Source organism: Gavialis gangeticus, unplaced genomic scaffold, assembly GCF_001723915.1.
Source record: "Gavialis gangeticus isolate Ggan-Ray unplaced genomic scaffold, GavGan_comp1, whole genome shotgun sequence".
Taxonomy (NCBI): domain Eukaryota; kingdom Metazoa; phylum Chordata; order Crocodylia; family Gavialidae; genus Gavialis; species Gavialis gangeticus.
The window spans coordinates 77169893-77190862 of record NW_017729022.1 but is presented as its reverse complement, the minus strand read 5'-3'; the positions used below and the strand labels follow the sequence as shown (position 1 = coordinate 77190862).

At 42.8% G+C, this 20970-nt stretch overlaps 1 protein-coding gene across 1 annotated transcript in view; it reads right to left on the bottom strand.

The window, feature by feature from the left end:
- DGKI (diacylglycerol kinase iota) overlaps window positions 1–20970 on the bottom strand; it is a 244967-nt gene that overhangs the window by 9874 nt on the left and 214123 nt on the right. Inside the window, exons 28-31 of the mRNA XM_019515441.1 lie at window positions 13868–13905; window positions 11463–11583; window positions 4364–4400; window positions 1135–1234 (exon numbers count right to left, since the gene is read on the bottom strand). Of these exons, the coding sequence (XP_019370986.1) occupies window positions 1135–1234; window positions 4364–4400; window positions 11463–11583; window positions 13868–13905 (296 nt within the window). The remainder of the gene's footprint in view (window positions 1–1134; window positions 1235–4363; window positions 4401–11462; window positions 11584–13867; window positions 13906–20970) is intronic.

Below are 20970 nucleotides of genomic sequence, written 5' to 3'. Positions count from 1 at the left end.
AGTAAATTGGATGCTTATCTTGCTGGGATCCTATGACCCCAGCTTACTTCCTGCCCTTCAGGCAGGGGGCTGGACTCGATGATCTTCCGAGGTCCCTTCCAGCCCTAATGTCTATGAAATCTATGAAATCTAGTTTTTCCTGAAAATTATAGTCTGCCTCCTGATGTCAACAGTGGTGCCACCCAAAAGGATGATGTGATCCTTCATTGGAAAACAGGATAATTCTGCATTGCATAACATAATAATAATAGTTTTAAAAAAAACAACAACTGTGTGTAGCTATTAAGTACAAAAGCTCAATTTCCAGCTTGATTCTTCATGCCTTTTGATCATATTTCTCAGCCACAGCCCATAGATTATCCGTTGTTACCAGCTTCTTTCCAAGAGTGCAGTTCATATAGCATCATTTTCCACATTACCTCTATGGCTAGCCAACTAAGGTTGCAAAAACACTTGATAATCAATGTAATGTGACAGTGGCATCTTCCTAACCAACTGTCTTTCCATGTTCCTGTTTATGCCTGTTTTTAGAAACCTGAAGATCTTCCATCAGTCAGTCTGCTGTACCTATTAAATATTCTTAGTATCTAATTTTTGCTGGAAAGTTTTCCTCATGCTCAGATTGTTCTGTTAGCTTCATTCTATTTTTAATTTACACTAAGTGGGCACTTGGGGAGGCTGAGGTTAGCTTTGCATTAATAAGCAGGGGAAAGCAGGGACAAAGAAGAGTTTTGCTACCCCACAGAATAAGTCAGTCACAACCACCAAACTTCATATAGTCACCACCAAATCAGAAATCAAGAATCCCAACAGGTGGTCTCTACATCCAGGTCTTTCTTTCAACAACAAAGATTGTTGATGCTGTTTTGCCATGGAGATGCCTCACTGATATTCAACTGCTGAATAGCTTCAGGCTAGGCTATCACTATGGTGAAGATGACCCAGGTTGGGGATTTAACTGGAGGCTCTTGCAGTTATTTATATCAATACATTTTTCTAAATAAAATGGCTTTTTCTAAAAAGAAATGCTCCCAGCACACACAGAGAGCCTCAATCATATACGCAGCAGGGACGGATGCTGATTGGTCTCGCTTGTCTGAAGTGCTTTATAATTGGTTCACTTGATTGCATTACCTTGGAATCTGTCTTTCTCAGAGACGCTCCCGCATCCACCAAGAGTTGGCAGATGGCACGATGGCGCTGGCAGGCCGCTTTGTGCAATGCTGTCTCACCCCTACACCAAAGCAGAGGAAAGCAGCAGTAAGGAACCTTTCACCAATTATAATTTAAGAAACACGGTAGGAGGACAACATTTTTTTGTGGGACTCTCTTCTTTTATCTTTGTTGCTGACATGTGCACATGCTCTCAGTCAGTGTGCATGCCTTCTGGCTCAGCCAGTTCTCACATGATGAATAAATGGGGGACTGAGGTCTTCTGGGTGGTACGGAAGGGAAAAAGAGTCGCTACCTTCTGTGGTCTTAACAAAGGCTGAATGTCACATTCTCATCCAGCCTCCTCCAGCTCTACTGCCTGCTGCAAAAGCAAGATATCTGCCTTTTTTAGTTTTACTGCACAGTATATAGTGAGGACTTTTTCCCCTATTGTTTCTACCAAAACTAAACAATATGCTATTTTGTCTTTTGGAAGCAAGATGGGCGATGGACACATGTAAGGTCAGAAAAATCCTGCAAACCCAAGACAGCTCTTTCACAGTATTGTTACCCAAATTCTGGCTCCAGCCCTACTCTATCTGACCTATAGCAGAGAGGAAGTATTCTAGTTCTCCACTGCTGGAGATCTGGGTTCAGGTTTAAAGCTTTACTCATTTAAGTTTTTACTGGACAGTCCGGATTTTGTTATGGCTACCTGGTATGCTAAAACAGGGCCTCACAGGATGCTGAGGAAGTCTCCCTATACCCCTGAGGATGAAGCACTTTTATTGGGATCTGCCAAAGAAGAGAAGTGCTTCGGGTAGGTGAAGGGAGCCCTTTATGCAGTAATGTAATGATGGGTGGGTGAACAGAGCATAGTCCTGTGCACTGCCTAAAGCTGAGGCCAGCTAGAATGAAGCTTGGGGGGGTGGGAACTTCACCCTCCTGGCACCCCATCTCCCTATACCCTATACTGTCCCTGCAGAAGCTCTCGCTCTGGCAGCTGGGAAGTGTGCAGTGGAGGAACAGCAGCTGGTGGTTTGCTGCTGCTGGGGGAGATGACACCCCCTTTTTCACTGGTGAGAACTGGTGCATTTTTAACATCAGTAGAAAAAACCCAGGGGTGACATTTCCCCTGGCCACTGCTCCTGCATTACCACCACTGCTCTTGCCCTCCCTGCTGTCAGAACCAGAGCCAGGAAGGTGTGAGATGTGGGGTGGGAGTCTGGGGGTGTGAGATTCATATTACCACCCAGGGCACAATACTTGCCAGCTATGCCTCTACCTTAACATCAGCATCAAACTGGGGATGCTGTTATGCATCTCTGATAAACACAGACAGCAAGAGCTAAGCTGCAGTAGCACAGCACTGGCTTTGCAGGCATGCAAAGGAACTTCAGGCTTGGCATAGGTGGAAGGGCAAGCTGAAATATTAATGGGCATCAGTGTGACAAAATCTCTGGCTCTGATTCAGCTTTGGATACCAACTAATTTCCAGATGAGGAGCACAGGACAAAATCATGCCTTTTCTGGTCATGTGGCCTGGGCAATGACATAGGGAAAATTATGTGTACAGCTTTTTCAGGAGCAGCTGGTAGATGATTCAAACCTTGTCACAGGGAAGTCCTGAGAAATCACTGAACTTGTGTTTTTCTTGTAATGGAATTGTTGAGCCATTGCATGAAAGAACCATTGGTGCATCAACCCTTCTAAGCCCTGCCTTTCTCTAGCCCTTCTGAAGATGCTCCCTGCAACATATGTAGATCCTTTGGAAATGGGGAAAGAGTTAGTAGCATTGGTCTTTGCCTGGTAGAGGGGCCCCTTTTAATTGGGATACTTCTCAGGAAGAAATATGTGTACCCAAATCCTCTTTGTGGCAGTTTAGTATAGCTGGCACAAAAGGGTTATACAGCAGCTATAAACTGAGTTGGCTTTACCCCATTCTAGACAGAGTCTTCTCTAATTGTGTCATATTCTGCCAGCTGCAATCATCTGGAGCAGGCAAAGTAGCAGCCCTTGGATGAATCTGGACGGCACTGATGACAAAGTTTTAACAGCAGGAAGTTCACTCTTGGCCTTAGAATTTATGGCTCAATGTGATCTCCTAGGCTAGGGACAGACATTACACATAAACCAGTTTACATGATCAGAAACTGATTTAAACCTGTAACAGAACAGATGTTCAGTGCACATAAATCAGTTTAAAAATGGCTGAAACCAACTGAGATAAACTGTGTTGAATGTAGTATCAGACTCAACTGATTTGGGTCAAACCAGTTTGTGCAATGTCTGCCTCAGACCCCTTCCTGGTTTAAGTTAGACCAGACACCCCAGCATCCCAGCATGCTCTCTCGGCTGGGTGGGGCTCTCTGCTCAGCAAAGGTCTCTCAGCATAAGCATGCTCTCTCAGCAAAGCTGGCTCCAGCTTCAGCAGAGACTTGCAGGCTGCTCCCCCACTCCTCAGCACTCCCTGCTAAGCAGGAATTCCCCCTCCCCTCTGCCTTTCTGAGAGGTATCTGTGTATTAGCTAGCAGACCACATGCTGGCTATAGTCTATGCTGTGACAAAGGCAGAATCAACAGATAGCTAGTAATGTCCCTCTGTTTTCTTAATGGGGTGATAAATACTGAGTTAGCGGGCAAGAAACACTATTATCAATTCCCTGCTGTGCTAATCAGAGTGTCCTGTAGTATTGTGGAAGGCTCAGTATTGTGGAAGGGAAGGGAGGGCTGCTCTAGTGCACCCCAGCTTCTAGCCTGAGCCACTGCAGACATGTGCCTGCATTCCTGGAATGAAAACAGAATGTCTATCCACCTCCAAATTGGTTCAAGCTTTGCAGGGTAGACTAACCTGCAAAGATTGAATCAATTCAGGCTCGGACTTTTTGAATATCTGTCCCTAGCCCTAGAGCCCAGAGTCAGTGAATATCAGGATACAGTGAAAAATTCACCTGTTTTCTACAAGAAAACTTAGGTGGATTAGGAGAAGATACAGCAGGGTTATACTGAGTGTTCAGAGGAGGCCTGGTGTTCATGTGGTTGTTTTTTTGTTTTTTTTTTGTTTTTTTTTAAGTACCTGACATTTTCGTGCATTTATTGTTTGAACCTTTGTATTGCATCAAGAGAAATCTCCTAGGCATAAACTAGAATAAATCACTGGATTAAAATAAACAAACTGGAACAAAAGGAAGTAATCATTGGGCAGTACTTACGTTTCACTATCTGTCATATCCAGCAACTCAGAGGGACCTGAGAAAGAGAGTCAAGCAAGTCAAATGGCATTGTTTATGTTCTGTGACTGAAAATGCTTGACTCTCAGAATCACAATTCTGCTGTAAAGGCTCAAGGGAGGCTAATTAAAAACTCACTGTATGGGGAAGTCAAGATCATATTTGTTTGCCCTAAGTATCTGTAGTAATAAAACTCAACTGCACAACCATGGGTGACTTGTAAGCACATGGAAGCAGGAATTTCCCCAAAGTATATTTGGATTGAAAATGCATTAAATTATTTTCCTGCTCTTTAACTTGGTCAATAAATCGGTTCATGAGTATAGCACATGGAAAATGATAAACTCTAAGTACTACAAGTTGCAAGTATTGTTAGTACAATTATGTGAGAGGCAAGAATTTCTTAGGGTGGTATCTTTTCTTGGATCAACTATGTAGTTGGGATAGAATTTACCCTTCATGCCCACTCCTGGGATAGAGTTAGACTCTATCCTAACTACACAGTTGATCCAGTAAAAGATATCACTTTAAGAAATTCCTGTCTCTTGCATAATTTCTGGACCATCACAGCTACAACATTGGTTGTACATTACCATAACATATTAGTACAATAAGGAAGTTGAAATTAGGCAAATTCTGTCCCGACTGACAGGCTTGCACCATTTCATTAAACTGTATCACAAGTGGTATAAATCAAGGCAAATGTTTTTTACAGAATGTTTATATACTGATGTGCAAATCTTGTATCCTAGCAGTTAATAACTATTGGAACAAGATAAGAACAACAACAAAAAAGAGGGGGGTGGAGGAAAAAGATAGCCTGCTTAACTGAATGTTCTTTTGTCCTTGATTTCCACAGTCAAATATTTACTGCAGCAAGAGCCATTATTTGAATTACAGTTCAGGCCATTTCAGAGAGAAAAAAATGGGAGGTAGATGGAAGAGTTCTATACCAGGAAAAAAAATTCTCTCTAGTGCAACTGTACCACCAAACACTGCGAGTTTGGTCAGCAGTGGATATGGTGAACTTTTCTTTGAGGTTTCACATCCTGTATGTATTCTCTAAACTTCACTTTGACTTTCATATTGGACAGCCTTAAAACATTTAGAGAAATCCACACCTCAAACCATCAAGTTTCACACTCTATACAGAACCTTTCTTTTCCTTCTTTTGCTCTTTTCCCCATGGGTGTGATTAGAGGGATGAGGACACTGCTCAGGTGATTGCATACTCAAGCAAGCAACTCACATGCTTCCAGAGGTCTACCTAGCCCTGCCCTTGAACTGCAGGTAGCTCACTAAACTCCATTCTTACTTTTATGACAGGAATGTGGTCAGAAAATTAACCCTTCCACCCTTCTATACTAAAAATCTTTAAGGATCCCGCTGCCTGCCTATTCTTCTCAAATCCAAACAGGCCCTCTGGGTGCCAGTGGGGAAGGAGGTATCATCAGTCTACCAGCAATACTAATTCTTTGTACATATATGGAACTTTACATTTTCCAGGTTCCATGCAAATGCTAATCATGATGTCAAACAATCCCATTAGTTGACTCAGGACCAACATCAAGATATTTTGCATTCAGTCCTCCTCACTTAGAAGGATATAACCAAGGGCCTAAGAGCATGGAGGAAGTTAGGAAATGTGAGAATTTTTGAGGCCCTGCAAGGGAGGGAGAGCAAGAAACATGAATGTTGGTATTCCATTAGCAACACACAACCAAGGAAAATGAAACCCTGGAGTCTGTCAGCTGAAGAGTTCTCCTTTGAGGCAAATAAATTCTTCCAGAGCAGGTGCTTTTCCATTCCTTGCTATTTCCCTTCAGTCTGCTTCATTGCCAGGGCTCACAGAATAACTTGGAATGTGCTAGGAAACAGAAACCTCAGTTCTTCTAAATGCGTACTTATTTTGGGCATGGAGAGGACCTTGACTGGATGGAGTGTACAGGGGAAACAAAGTGACTGGACTTAGGGTGAAAAGTGCCCAGCTGAGTATAGTAGGTGTAAGAGGGAAAACTGGGCTAGGGCAATGGGAAAGGAGAGGAGAATGGACAGAAGAATGGTTTGGAATAGCAAGGGAATCAAGTTGGAGAGATCAAGGATTGGGCCTGGTTAACAGGGAAACTAAGGAGAAAGGAAAAATTGCCACGAGATAGAAACAGAGATGAAACCAGGGTGGAGAGGGAAGGCCTAACTTGCAAGGAGCTGAGAAGGCATTATCAAAATGAGGTCCAAAAAGAGGGAAAGGGGAATTAGAAAGAGGGCGTGAGAGCTCTGGGCACAAGGGGGGGCTCTGTGGAGCTGAACTAAGACTTTTATCCAAATACCCCAACTGCATCCCAGCCAAGTTTGAGGGGTCAGAAACTGGAGGGCATGCCATTAGCAGAATAACATAGTGATGGGGCTTGTTGCATTCTTTTGTATTTATAGCTGACATTGGAAGCACCAAGGCATGCATATTCCTAAGCTGCAGTCTTTTTCACTTTCAGTTGTGCTTCTCTCAAACCATCTCACGCCCTCCTTCTAATTCCCCTTTCCCTCTTTTTGGACCTCATTTTTACATCAGTCTCCCTGGCGCTGCCAGCCGACCATTCCAAATCCCCTTCTGGCGCAGGACAAAAGCTGCACAGATGTGGGAAAGGCTGGCACTGGGAAAGCTAACAGCACTGTCATCCTGCCCCAGTGGGGAGTCGGCTGTTTTACTCCGGGACAAGAGACGAAGAAAGAAAAGGGGGCCAAGGCGCAGAGAGAGAGACAGGACAAAATAACCCAATAGAAATCCGGAAGGGAAATGCATGAGTGAGATTTCTATCAAGAAAAACAGCAGGGGGCAAAATAAAAACAAAAGTAGAAATGTGTGGGGAGGTGAAAGAATAAGAAAAAAAAGTCTCAGGAAAAGAAAGAGGAGTAGGACGGGGGGGAAGCTCGCTTGAAAGGAGCTGAAAAGCACGAACCACTGGGGGGAAGCCCAGCTGGGATCACTCTCTGTCCTTAATGTCTCTCAGAGTCACTCTGTGTGGAATTGTTAACTTTTTTCTCCTACTCCTCTTTCAGCTCACCAAGCCCACTTTCTGATTCTCAGGAGGCAAAGCAGCCTGAGTCTTGGGGAAGGGAGGGAGAAAGGGAAGGAGAGAGATGTTTAAAAGCAGACAGCTGCCTTTTAACTGAGCTGAGCTCATTGCAACATAAAAGAGAAACTAAATGACAGCATTTCAGAGGCATTTCCAAAATATACGGCACCATTCAGGCTGAAAGTCCTCAATGTGTGCTGCATACTCTACCCCCTCCAACCCAGACTGTTACACTTACTCAATTACCCAGGAGGCCCATAAACCTCAGTCAGATATACTCTTTGACCCCACTTCATTAAACTGGGGAAGAGAAAGCCGATTTTCTTTAAGAAGTAATATTTGAAGCTGTCAGCCTCCATGGCTGTTTAGTTCACCTTGCCTGGGCAAAACCTTGGCATTATCACCAATATTTGGAAGACAAAATATAATGTTTGGAGGATTTATTTCCTAGCCTTAAAATAAGGAGTATATTTGAAAGATGCATGTATGCAACATTAGAGAACTCCTCAGACCCCCCTCACACATGCATATACTGTACACTTAATTTTCATTCCCTGTAGAGATTAACAGAGATCATATAACAAGGACTTGCCCAGGGTCTCCATCATGGTTTAAGGGAGGGGTCCCCTCTGAGAACAGGCCCTGTGTATTTCCATGTTTATAGCATCTTAATAATTTCATATTGGATTTGCTCAGTGAACACAAAAAAAGGGGGAAATTCTTCTCAGGCAGCTTCAAACTGGGATAAGAAAGCCAAACTGTTATCTGCTTGGCTTATGTCTTTTCAGCATCCCTAGCTATAAAAACCTCAGACCAAATGCTTCGTTTAGACTTCTGCAACCTCACCATCCTCCAGTTTTGCCTTTACAAGATGCATACAACCCCTGGGCCTTCGGTAACTGAGGACAATATTTAGCCCTCCAGCTGGAACCTGACTAACAAGTCAGTGTGCTGAACCAGAATCCAGCTCACGCTGCCTGACCCGAGTTCCTTTTTTCAGTGCTACCAATAGCAAAACTGTGTCTTGATTAGCAGCATAATCTGGTCTGACTCTGAATTCACACAAGGAGCAGATCTACAGAATAGGAAGGATCCAGTCTGTGTCATTTTTCAGTGTAGAACTTTGCCTTAATCGTGTCGAGCCAAAAAAAAGGCTGCTGAGACCTGGGATCAGAGAAATGCTGAAGACTGGGGGTACTGCTCAACATACATAGTCTGGCATTCCATTAGCTCAGCCTGATGGCAAAAGAAAGTTAGCAGATATCTAGAAGTGACTTCCCACTGTTCTGCCAGAAGAGTTATTGGGTCCTTTACCTCCTGGATTTGTACTGGAGAAGAGAGAAAATATCCTACTCTACTTTATGAAAAGGGGAAGAAAAAGGCAATGCATATTCACCTCTCTCTAGAGGCAAAAAATTCAGAACTGCCACATAAGGACTCATGGTCAAATTTGACTCCAAGTACCAATGACGATGCAGGAGGTTACTTTTCCATCCAAACTGGTTAAGCCTTCCCAGCTTGCATAAACCTTGATTATCTACACAAGGACTTCTTCATTCTCTTAAGGTGGATTTATTAGTGTATTATAACAAACTAACTATGCTGATGGGGTGTCTTTTGGCATAACTACATATAGCTCCTAAAGGATGTGGGTCTTCCTGCCTGGGAATTCTGGGAACAAATTTAAGGAGGGCACTTGCGGGAAAGAGGGAAACTTATTTGTTACAGCAACATCAGCAGCCATCCCAGAGCTGATCTCATAACAATAAAGAGCAGTGATTCTGATATTGAGTTTGTTCCTGCATTGGCATTCAGGTTTAATACTAGCCCCCTAATAGGTACACTGTGTGCGAAATCTTTGCATGACTAACCACCGCTTTTTCTAATCCAAGAGGGCTTCTTTATCTTTAAAACCTGAAGTATTTCAAATCAAGCTCAGGACCCTTGGGTGCCTTAAGCTCAGGTGCACCATTGTGAAGGACAGTTACTACATTAGTGCATCATCTTCCTTCCTCCCCAGACCTTTGTAAATCTGAGATGGGACTTCCCATCTCAGTACCACATTTTATTCCACCTACTAGTTCAGCATTACAGAGCTGAAAGATGTACTTAAGTTATTTTTACATTCAAAACATTTTCCTACATGTGTTAAGGCTAGATTTTCAACTCAGTGCCCTGGAAAGTATTTTGCCATGTGACTCCCATGAATGCCGACTACATCCAAACACTCACAGGCAGGTGGGCAGACCAAAGGGGCGTATGACTGGGCAGGGTGTGAGGCAGTAGCAAGGATGAAAGTCATTCTTATTAATTCCCCACATGATCAAGGAAGAGTGGTAGCTTGATTTGAGAAGTTTGATTTATAAGTGAAATCTGAAAGTGTCAGATAAGGCCACGCTGGTACTTTAGGGGTGGGCAATGTGGGCAACTGCCCAGGGTGCCATGATCGGGGGGATGCCACACACACACACGCACACGCGCGCGTGAGCAGCCTACGCTCACAACAGAGCTCTCCCCCCACCTCACCACACCCCACTCCTGGCCGATCCCCACCCCAGGCAGGAGGAGTGGTGCTCAGCCCCCCCTGCCTCCACCTGCTGCTCAGAAGGAGCTGGACAGGGCAGTGCAGATGGCAGCAGCAGTGCCCAACCAACTTCCTGCCTGGCAAACCATGCCATTCTACACCCCCACCAGACTGTACCCCACACCCCTGCCTGCCTGCCTGTGCCTGCAGCAGCACTACTGACTTGGGGGCGCAGGACTAGAGAGGTGCCAGTGGAGGGGAGCGCCAAGATACAAGTTCACCAAGGGCACCATTTTCCCTAAAACCAGTTCTGGATCCAAGACCCTAATTAATATGCTTGGTGCTCTGAATGTTGATAAAGTGCCAGCGCCAGATAACATTTGAAAGTACTATAGAAAAGGAAGGAACACTGATAAAACTTCAGCAACTTGACTTGCAGAGAGTGTAGAATTTCTTCTCATTAATGTTTGGTGGCAATTGAAAAGCAGAGAGAAGACCTCTACTTGTGCATTCTTAAAACCCCATTCAGCTGTCCAGAGACTTAACGGCCTAGAAAAGTGGCAAAGTGTTCTTGCCATGCAGTGAAAAACTGGATTGTTATTCACATAACTTTATGTTTCATCTTTGTTTAACCTGGCTATACTTTCTCATGTGCTCTCTACTTGCTGAAGAAGGTGTCATGGATTTCCTGTTCACGTCCCTACTATGTTGAATTATTTTATTTCTAGAGTCTAACTATGTGATAATTCCAGTATCTACATGTATTCTGAGGGTGTCTGAGGGAAATACAGGGGAAGGTAGACATGAGTAGGAAAAGACAGGCCACACTGGAAAATCCTAGCCAGGGTCATGGTGGATTCTCCATCTCTGTAAATCTTTTCATTGAAGTTGGATGTTTTCTGATAGAGTGGGTCATGTTTAAACAGGAATTAATTCAGGGTACTCCTGTGACTTGTTTTGCAAGAGGTCAGGCTATCCCACCATGATGGTCCTGGCTTTATAATATTCAAATCTATTAAAATAATTGGTCTAATCTAAAGCTGTCCTCTTATACTCTTCATTCTTCGGGCTTGTCTATACTACCTCCACAGCTATCCTGAGATCATCACTGAGACACAAGCCCTGTACACTCACTCACTCACTGAAATAACATTGTGTGGCTGATAGTGGGGCATGCCCAAGGACGCTCTCAGGATCTCAGTCTCAGGTTCACTACCAAAAGAAGACCTGAGCATGCCTGGCATTGTTCTAATGGTAACCACAAGATAATTTTTCAGCATGTAGATCAGGAAGGGTCATTTCTCAGCAGTGATTTTGGGGTTGCCACTGAGACAGTAGAGGTAACTCTTAACTCCAGGTTTGACACTTCTTTCATACATCTAATCTCTACTTATACGTTGCAGGAGGCCATAGTGATGAAGAATAAGCATGCTTCTTTATGCTCAGTATGCCAAGTGACTGCCCATTATTTGCAAAAATTACTCACCGTGCTCCAAGATGTATTTCACAATCTCACTGTTCCCAGTTTTGGCAGCATGGTGAAGCAAGGAACAGTGGTCAGGTCCCTGGATTAACAGGTTAGCTCCTTTTTTACAGCATTCAATGAACTGTAATATAAATTCATGGGAAAAGGACAAGATAATTGTATGACAGCATGCGCAGGTAAAGAAATATCATGTAAATTGACCATTAAATCTGCTAGCGGGTGATCAAAAAAGCAGCAGGAGTTGTTAACTAAAAGTTGTAGGAATTTATACTGTAGAGCAAAGTCTTCCGACCTAAAACAAAAGCAATGAGTGAACAAGGGCAAATGACATTTTTGAAGTGCTGGCTCACTGCTGAGATCTGTCAATGAATTCTTGCTTTCAGATAGGAATTATGGAAAAATAATTCTTTTGAAACAGTTCCACTTAATATAAAAATCAGGTTTTCAATTAAATTTTCCTCACAAGTATTATCTTTCAGCAGTGAATTCTGACTTTTAAAAAATTCTGAATTTACAAAACCCCAAAGTTTCCAGACCAAGTCAAAACATTTTTATACAAAAAAACCAGCGTGTTCCAAGGGAATTGTAGTCCGAGTACCTAGTAACTCCATTAACCTACAACAGGCAGACTCCCAGCCAGATGACATCTAACATGACATACTGTGGTCATGGGACCCCCGTGATCCACCAAAGCAACTTAGCAAGAACAATGTATGCCATGGGCACTGCATTTTAGCCAGGGGGACTGGGGGTCCATTGCATGATCCACATGAGTGTGTTTCTCGTTGAAGTATGTGGGATGGATCACTGTGTTTTCATAACTACATACATATTACAGTGCTGATGCTAGGGTCTGTTCATGGATTTTGTGAATAGCCTGTGTATGGATTTTGTGTTGTCCGAGTTGCTACAAAAATAATTGATCCTTTTATCTTCATGAATATTTTCAAAAACAGCGACAATCTGAGCATCAACGAGGCCATTACTAAATACACAATGTATACATTTGCAGCTGACATCACAGGAAGAATGTTTTAAAATCCAGTTCTCTCCCCCACCCAACTCAGTCTCTAATTCCTGTCCTTTGGGTAACCAGTGTAGCTGAGATCAGACAAGATATCTCCTCCTTTTTTATTCATATACTTGCTGGTACCTCCAACTATCTTGGACCTCTTAAGGGAATGATCCAGTCTGGGAAGGCAATAAAAGAGAGTGGATTATTATAAAATGTGCTGGAGGCCCTGGCAGCTTGCAATGCACAGTGTGCGACAGTGCCGGAACTGAAATAGGACAACAGGGAATGATTATGTCATGACACAAAGTCATAATGCATCTGAGAAGAGAAAATAAGTTCTCCACTCAAAATAAAGTCAAAGATGGTCTGAACATTGTGAGAGTGTCTTAAGGAATGGGGGAAAACTATGCTTCAAAATTCAGAACAGGATGCAATACCAAGGAGGGAGATATTTTCTGCATGGTGGTTACCATGAATCCTAACTGCTGCTCCTGCCATGGGGTAATGGAGGCAGAGGTGTTGAAGTATATATCTGAAGGCAAAGGACTGGAGTAATAGAGCTGTCACTTTTACAAATGGCTTCACAAAAGCTTTTTCTTAGTTAACAGGCAATCATTAATCACAATACTCACCCCAAATCAGGGGTACATTTGTGAGCACCTAGTGAAAAATAAGGACTACAATTGTCAGAAGAGGCACTGTATACTTATATAGAAGTGAGACACTTTTCCTCTGCTCCTGCTCCCAGTCTGCCCTCCAGAGACAATTAGCAGTAGTTGGCACTGAAAGCTAAGTCCAGATTTCTTGGGTTTCAAGCTGTACTAAATGGACTAGAGCTTGGCTCATAATCAATACTCAGATTGAAGTGCAGTGCAAAGAGGAGCAGAAACTAATGAACTGTTGGAACTGCCATCCATCATAACATGAGATGCAAAACCGAATTCCTTTCTGCCTGAATTTAGGGTTCTCTAGGTAGAAGTTAAAAATCTCTGTATATTCTTTGTAAAGAAACAGAGACAACTTCAGTGTCCTGGCCAATGTTCTCATATCAGTAAAACAGGATTTGTTGTGCACGTCTGTGTTGGAACAGCTGTCTTGCTTAGTTGCTACATTTGCCAACATACTCACATCACCATTAGTAACTACCCAAATGGTATGAAAGGCTTATGAAAGATATGGTATAACACTAGATCTTATTCACTGGAATGTCACACCTCACCTGGCTGATGTTCCCTTAATGTGCAAGGTTTCCGGGAAGGACTGTAAAATGGCATTTGGCTATTTATCCTTACAGCACTTAACTGTGCTCTGAGGGGGAGTAAAGTATAAATTAACAGTGAAGACTTGCAAACTGCTGTGAAGAAACAGACATTCAGCCTGCTGTACTTACCTTCAGAAGATCACCGGCTATTACTGCCTGTAAAAGTGCTGCCCAAGACAAAACAGAAAGCCAGCATCAGAACTAAGGCCATCAGTACAACTGGTAGTTATAGGAGCTTCACAGGTAGGTAGTCAGCATGGCAGTATTAAGTACATATGACACAATACCCCTGCCCATGAAACTAGAATTAAAGAATGAGAGTTGTGCGCTAGTAAACATTAGAGAGTGAGTGAAAGAGTGGGGAGCGGTATAACAGCACATTCGTACACACTGAGCAGCAGTGGTACACCGGGCAGTGGTGGCTGGTGGAGGTGGTAGCATGGCTAGATGAGAACTGCAATGGCTGCTTTTTTGCACTCCCTTCCTCCACTCCAACTGGGGACCTGGGGCTGGTGTCCTTCCCCCCCGCCCGTCCAAGACTGTGATATCACAACCCCTATAAAAAGTTTAGACCAAATCATTTGCAAAATGTCCAAGTTTGTTTGCCTCCATTTTTGACTGCTCACCTTGACATATACATTTCAACATTGGCTGAACCTTGTTCAAACAAGGCTCAATGGTAAAAGCTTTCATGGGCTTCAGCACGTACAGAGATAGGTCCAAACTGAGCCTTTTTGAAAATCCCAGGCTAATATGAGAGGTCTTACCTATGGTCACTATATATAGATTCCAAACAGAGCTGTGGATACCTCTGACCATTGAGGAGAGCATTACCAAACACACAGGCTGCTTGACAGCAAAACCTTTCCTGGGGTCCTCTCAGTCTTTATATTGATAGGCAATCAGTAGGGATAAGCCCCAAATTCTACAGTAGTGGGTAGCAGAAGATTCAGAAATAAAGGGCAAAATAACAATTAATATTATTACTGATATTGCAGAAGCACCTGGATATCTCACTTGGGATCAGGGTGCCCATTCTGGCAGACACAATGAGCACATAATAAGAAAGCCCCTGCCCTTTTCATATTTGCAATCTAAATAAATGACAGAGACCAGAAACAGAAGCAGACATCCAAAATGCCTAAAGCCACACACTGTAGGAAGTGGAAACGTTGGAAATTGAACCCAATCTTTTGACTCTTAGCCCACTGACCCCTCTACTAGACCACATTGCTTGCATTCCCAATTCTATTACAAAAACACCTACAGGGGAAGAGTCCAAGATGAATCACTGGCTATTGACTGCAGCCAAAGCTGAGGATTGTGACTGGAGTGCCCAAATGTCCTGCAGCTCAAAGGCTCCTGACTAGAGGATCTTGCTTCTCCATTCAAAGTGAGATTAAATGTTATATTTGGGGTCAGGAAGGAATTTTACCCCATCATTAGACTGGTAGGAACTGTGGGGGGTTTCAACCTCCTCTGTAGTGGCAGGCATGGCCCTCTTCCTTGGGTCTCTCGAGCACGTTTTTACAACCTTGCAGCAGCAGGACATTGGTTGCTGCATTCCCCCTGCTTTTCCTGTGGCAGGTTAGGGTGTTATGTCTTGTGGTGTAGGTTAGACCAGCAATTCTCAACTGGGGGTCCGCAGCCCCCTGTGGGCCCACGAGCAGGTTTCAGGGGGACTGCTCAGCTGTTGTGGCACAGGTGAACCATGGAGTTTTTGTTGCATGCTGGGGAGCTTCAGGAAGAAAAACATTGAGACACCCTGGGTTACACAAGGGATTTGTATAGGATGGTTTGGATAGGGATGATCCTGCCCCAGGCAGGAGTTAGACTGGATGACTTCTGGAGGTCCCTTCCAGCCCTGCTTTTCTATGATTCTATGATCCTGGATAGGTCTTGCATAAATATTCTTTCTTTGGCATCTACTTTGTGCCACTGAGAGACAAGATATCAGACTAAATCAAGGGTGTCAGACATACGGACGCTGGGCCACATCTAGCCTATGCAGCTACTCCCTTGAACCTGCTGGGATGCTGGTGAGCCAGGGAATTTAGGGTCAGGGCTAGCAGAGCCCCTGTGGAAATGGCCACTGGTGGCAGGGGTGAAATTGAAAGCTATGCTGACACAGCCCCACTCACCCCCTGACTACTTGACCTACTGCTGTCTCTGCTGCATGCCTCACTACCACCTTAAGGATTACCTGCCCCATCCCTAGCACTGCCCCCATCACTACTACTGGTCCCACAGATCCATCCCACAAGGAATGGTGTGATCCAGATTCTGCCCAGGGCACAGAGTGAATTAAACCTGTGATCTAACTCAGTATGGCATTTCTTAAGCTATTATGCTTTTTGAGCCTCCAAAATTCTACATGTTTTCCTCAACACTGGATAATTCACAGCACAGTTTCAGCATACTCTCTGGACAATGAAAAAAAACACAAGTAATCATCTGAGAAATAATGAGTTACAGCTCCCAACTCAAGACAACACTTCAGCACACCCTTAAGTCCATCCCTTTTCAGGACAACTATTGAGCATGGGTTTCCATTTCAGGTTTATGTGTAAAGTTCAGTGCGTGCTTAAGTGCTGTCCTCATTAAGGATGCCTAAAGGGCATAAAGAAAGAACAAGACAAAACAATACTGTAGCATTTTTTTTTGGCAAACACGGTACTGGAAACTCCATGGTGAGAATTCCATAAGGAGCTCATTACTTCTCCAGGAATAACATCACAAATGAGTTAATCGCTGCAGGAGAGGAAGGGAGGGGGAAAAACTAACAAATGTTTCTTTCTTTTAAAGCACCTGGAAAGTTATGTGGTATGCTAGATGTGGATTTCTACAGTCTAAGTAATGTCACTCCTGTGTAGGAAATTTGGGGACCTTTGTCCTCCTCATCCCCTGGTTGTGTAGCATTGGGAAACACAAGACATTGCCCATTCAAGTTCTGAATCAGGAAACCAGTACTAATATTAACTGTAGTACATAAGTCAGCTTCAGAGTACTGTAAATCAACTGGGAGCTATACTGATGGAGATACAGTTTTCCTAAGTAAGGAAGGAGAGAAAAAATTAACGGTGAAGCCATAACTAGAAAAATTTGGGGATCATGGTTCAATTTTCATGAATACTGATTTAAGTCTACAGTTTCTCTGCAGCCTTCAGTGGATTCATTTTATTTGAACAGAACAGAATTTGGTCCTCAGTGGGCATGTCTACATGTTCATTAATGCACTTTTGCATTAATGCACTTTTGCACATTAAATTTAGTATCTCCATTGTGAGGTACTAGAACAGGGTGCATTAGCCTATTTTAATGAGCACTAGTGAAAGTGCAGTTTTTTTGTGATGTTTTAATGTACATTAGAATAGGCTACTTCCTATTAAAGCACACATGTAAATGTACCCTGCTTGTCATTTATTTAATATACATGTTTTGGCTTTGTGTGCAAAGCTGTCCTTTAGGTTAGTGGAATCTTCTGCTAGATTTATATAAGAATAATCTGCCCTCCCTAACAAATTAGACATCAAATGAGTGGTGATACCAATTCTAAACTAACTTACCCTTATTATTGCAATATGCTGTTGCCCTGAAGTGACTTTGTAGAGCAAGACATTTTTTCCATTCAAACCAAGGTGACTGTGGTTATGGCTCAGAAAACATGAGGGGCAGAGCTGAAAAACTCTGATTTTTTTTTAGAAAAGTGACAAGCCGTTCTCCTATTTCTCTCAATAACTAGATGCTGGGCTACTGGCTATTCCTTTACTGTGATGGGCAGTTAAGTATAAATTGGCTTTAACTCACATTTCTTTTCTATGATAGGCCTTGAACCAGCAAAGTATTTAGACAGGTGCTTAACTTTAACTGAAATCAATAGGACAACTTGCATACTTAAACATAAGCAGTTGCTTAAGTGTTTTGCTAGATTGAAGTGTTCCTGTTGAATATTTTAATTTTTAAAAAAACAAAACACAGCACAACAACAGCAACAATGACTGCCATAGCAAGCAGGATGAACTAAGAGAATTCAACGCTGTGAATCACAGTGCCGGGAAGTTTAGAAGATATTGAAATGCGTAAAGATAGTCAGCCCCTTGGGAAAGGGCACATGTCTACATACTACTTAGCACATCAGTGAAGAGGAGGAGTAGCAGGAGGCAGACAAATTCAAGCACTTTTACAGTAAATGTTAAAAACAAGCAAATGAATTATATCGGTGAGAGCAAGTAGAAGGGGAAATTAACATGCACTGATAGGTTAATGGAGTTAAAAACTTAATAGTGAAAACAACTGTACTTGTTCTGAGCAAAACATGCCTCACTACTGTAATATAGAACATGAATTATACAACTGTTTTATTATACTATACATTAACTTCAGACCTTAAAGATGTCCCAAAAATTTACTTGATTTAATAAACATTAAAATCAACTCATTATGTTACCTTTTTTCCTAAGATGAGTGTTTGAGATGAGTAACAGAAATGTATTACTTTTGTATTTGATCATTCTACTGCCCTTGAAATGTGCCATCTTAAAAGCATTGGAGACTGAAGTCCTCTGTCCAGGTAACCAGAAAGCACATAGTCTGCAACAGTACTAGGTTCCCTAGGTTGCCTTCTCAATGGACCCCAACTCTCTTCATTATTGGTATCTGGTAGTTCTATACCGTCGTTGAAACTGTCAGGAAATGTATCAGTTAGCTCTAGGGACACTTACTATTAAATGGGTAGCCACCAGTTCTCATCCTATGTTAGGTCATCAGTAACAGAAGCCAACAGGTATTAGTCACTGCTGAGTTGGGCAAAATTTAACCAAGGCCTTAGGTAATCTGCAGTGACTCTTTATTTCATTCTACATACAGAGAATAAAACAACACATAGAATCATAGAAAATTAGGCTTGAAAGGGATCTCAGAAGGTCATTGAGTCCAACCCCTTGCTCAAAGCAGGGCCATCCCCAATTAGACAATTCTAGCCAAGGCTTTGTCTAGCCAGGACCTAAAAACCCCCAAGGATAGAGATTCCACAACCTCTCTGGGTAACCTGTTCCAGTGCTTTACTATCCTCCTAGTGAAAAAGTTTTTTCCTGGTATCTAACCTAAACTTCCCTTGCTGCAACTTGAGACTGCTGCTCCTTGTACTGTTATCTGCCAGCACTGAGTCCAGTTCCATCCTCTTTGGAACCCCTCTTCAGGTAGATGAAGGCTGCTATTAAAACCCCTCTGTCTTCTCTTCACCAGACTACACAAGCCCAGCTCCATCAGCCTCTCCTCAGAAGTCATGAGCCCCAACCCCTAACTATTTTTGTTGCCTTCTGCAATTTCTCTACATCCTTTCTGTAGTGGGGGGCACAAAACTGAACACAGTACTCCAGATGTGGCCTCACCAGTGCCGAATAGAGGGAAATAATCACTTCCCATGATCTGCTGGCAATGCTTCTAAGAATGTACCCCATGGTGCCATTAGCCTTCTTCACAACAAGGGCATGCTGTTGGCTCATATTCAGCTTACTGTCCCTGTAACCCCCAGGTCCTTTTCTACAGAGCTGCTTTTTAGCCCATCAGTCCCCAACCTGTACCGATGCATGGGACTGTTCTATCCCAAGTGCAGGTATTTGCACTTGTCTTTATTGAATTTCATGATATTTCTTTTGGTCCACTCCTCCAATTTGTCTAGGTCTCTCTGAATCCTAGCCCTACCCTCCAGCATATCTACTACTCCCCCCAGTTGGTATCACCTGCAAACCTCCTGAGGGTCTGCTTGCTGCCAGCTAGACATCGAGCTATTGATTACTATGTTTTGAAGCTGATGCCCCAGCCCAGTTTTCTATCAAAGTTGCAGTCCATTCATCCAACCGTTACTTCCTTAGCTTGCTTGCACACCAATCATGAAATATATACATCACCAATGGATAATCTTGTGAGAATAAATAAGTAGCTAAACAACACAAGGCTGTAAATTTGATTGAATTCTAGCAACTTCAAAAACCTCCACAGCTGGCCTAACTGGAAATGCTCACCCACACACATACTGCCTAAGACATCTCCTCTGTTACACTGTGACGTGTGTTTGGATTTTATTATTATTACTACTACATTAGCTTCCAATGTCTCTAGCCAAATAGCTGGTTCTATTTCAAATCCTAGAATGGCCATTTTAGTATTAATATTATATTGTAGCTACAACAATCACATTACCCAACTGCAAAACGAGGTCATTTTCTCTCAGTCTCATATGCTGCTCTGCAATCAAGTTGGTAACACCAGAATGTTACACTGGTGATTGGCCATAACACTTTATAAAAATAACTAACTTCTTTTACTTTGATATATTTTAAGGCTGACTAGATGTCAGGAGAGAGACAAGCCTGCTCAAGTAAGAGACGTATAGTGACCAAGGAGGAAAAATCCAGAATAGGGATTTCCACTTCTCTCCTCTAGTCTAAAGGGATTGTTAGTTAAGATGCTCATAGAACCATATTAACATTCACTGATCAGAAAGACAGCTGACAAATATATCAAATATATTTGTAGCACTATAATTTGGTCGCTAAAACATTTTTCAAAAACTCCCTATAGCCAAGGTTATTTTTCCTTTTTAACAGACATCTACCTAATATAAAATTTAAAAACAGTTCTGACAAGAGACCCATTTTGTAGTGGAGTAGCCACCACATAGTGCTACTGAGTCTCATGTCCCCTTGCTTGTTCTCCTTCCAGCCCCATCTATTCTCCAGTGGGTCATTTCAACAGAAAAAGTGGAGAGTGTCCCTCACCAAGCTAACCTATAAACTGGTGGTTTGGGCACTCTCCTAGCCTGTGGGAGATCTGGATTCGAATTCTCTTTGGAGCACTACCACCAGCACCAGGTATGTCCCACACTAACTGGATACATCTGTAGCCAAGCTGACTCACTTCTGAACATGCACAGTAGTCCAAGTTCAGTTGCCATGGGATTTTTTCTGGTCAACACGTACGTGGCCAATTACTTTAAGCGTCCATATGGTTTTAGAGCTGCTGGAATGAAGTCACTTTGGACCCCTTTTTGTGTTTAGACCCTTAAATTCCACCTACATTCTGTTTAAGCAGCTACAAGACCTATTTGGATATGATCTTCAATGACTACAATTGGTTAGGACAACTAGTGTAAATGAAGGGGGGTGACTGGAGCACCAGTCACAGCAAAATAACATCAGCTGCACTGATGACCTGGCTGCTGCCTCACCACC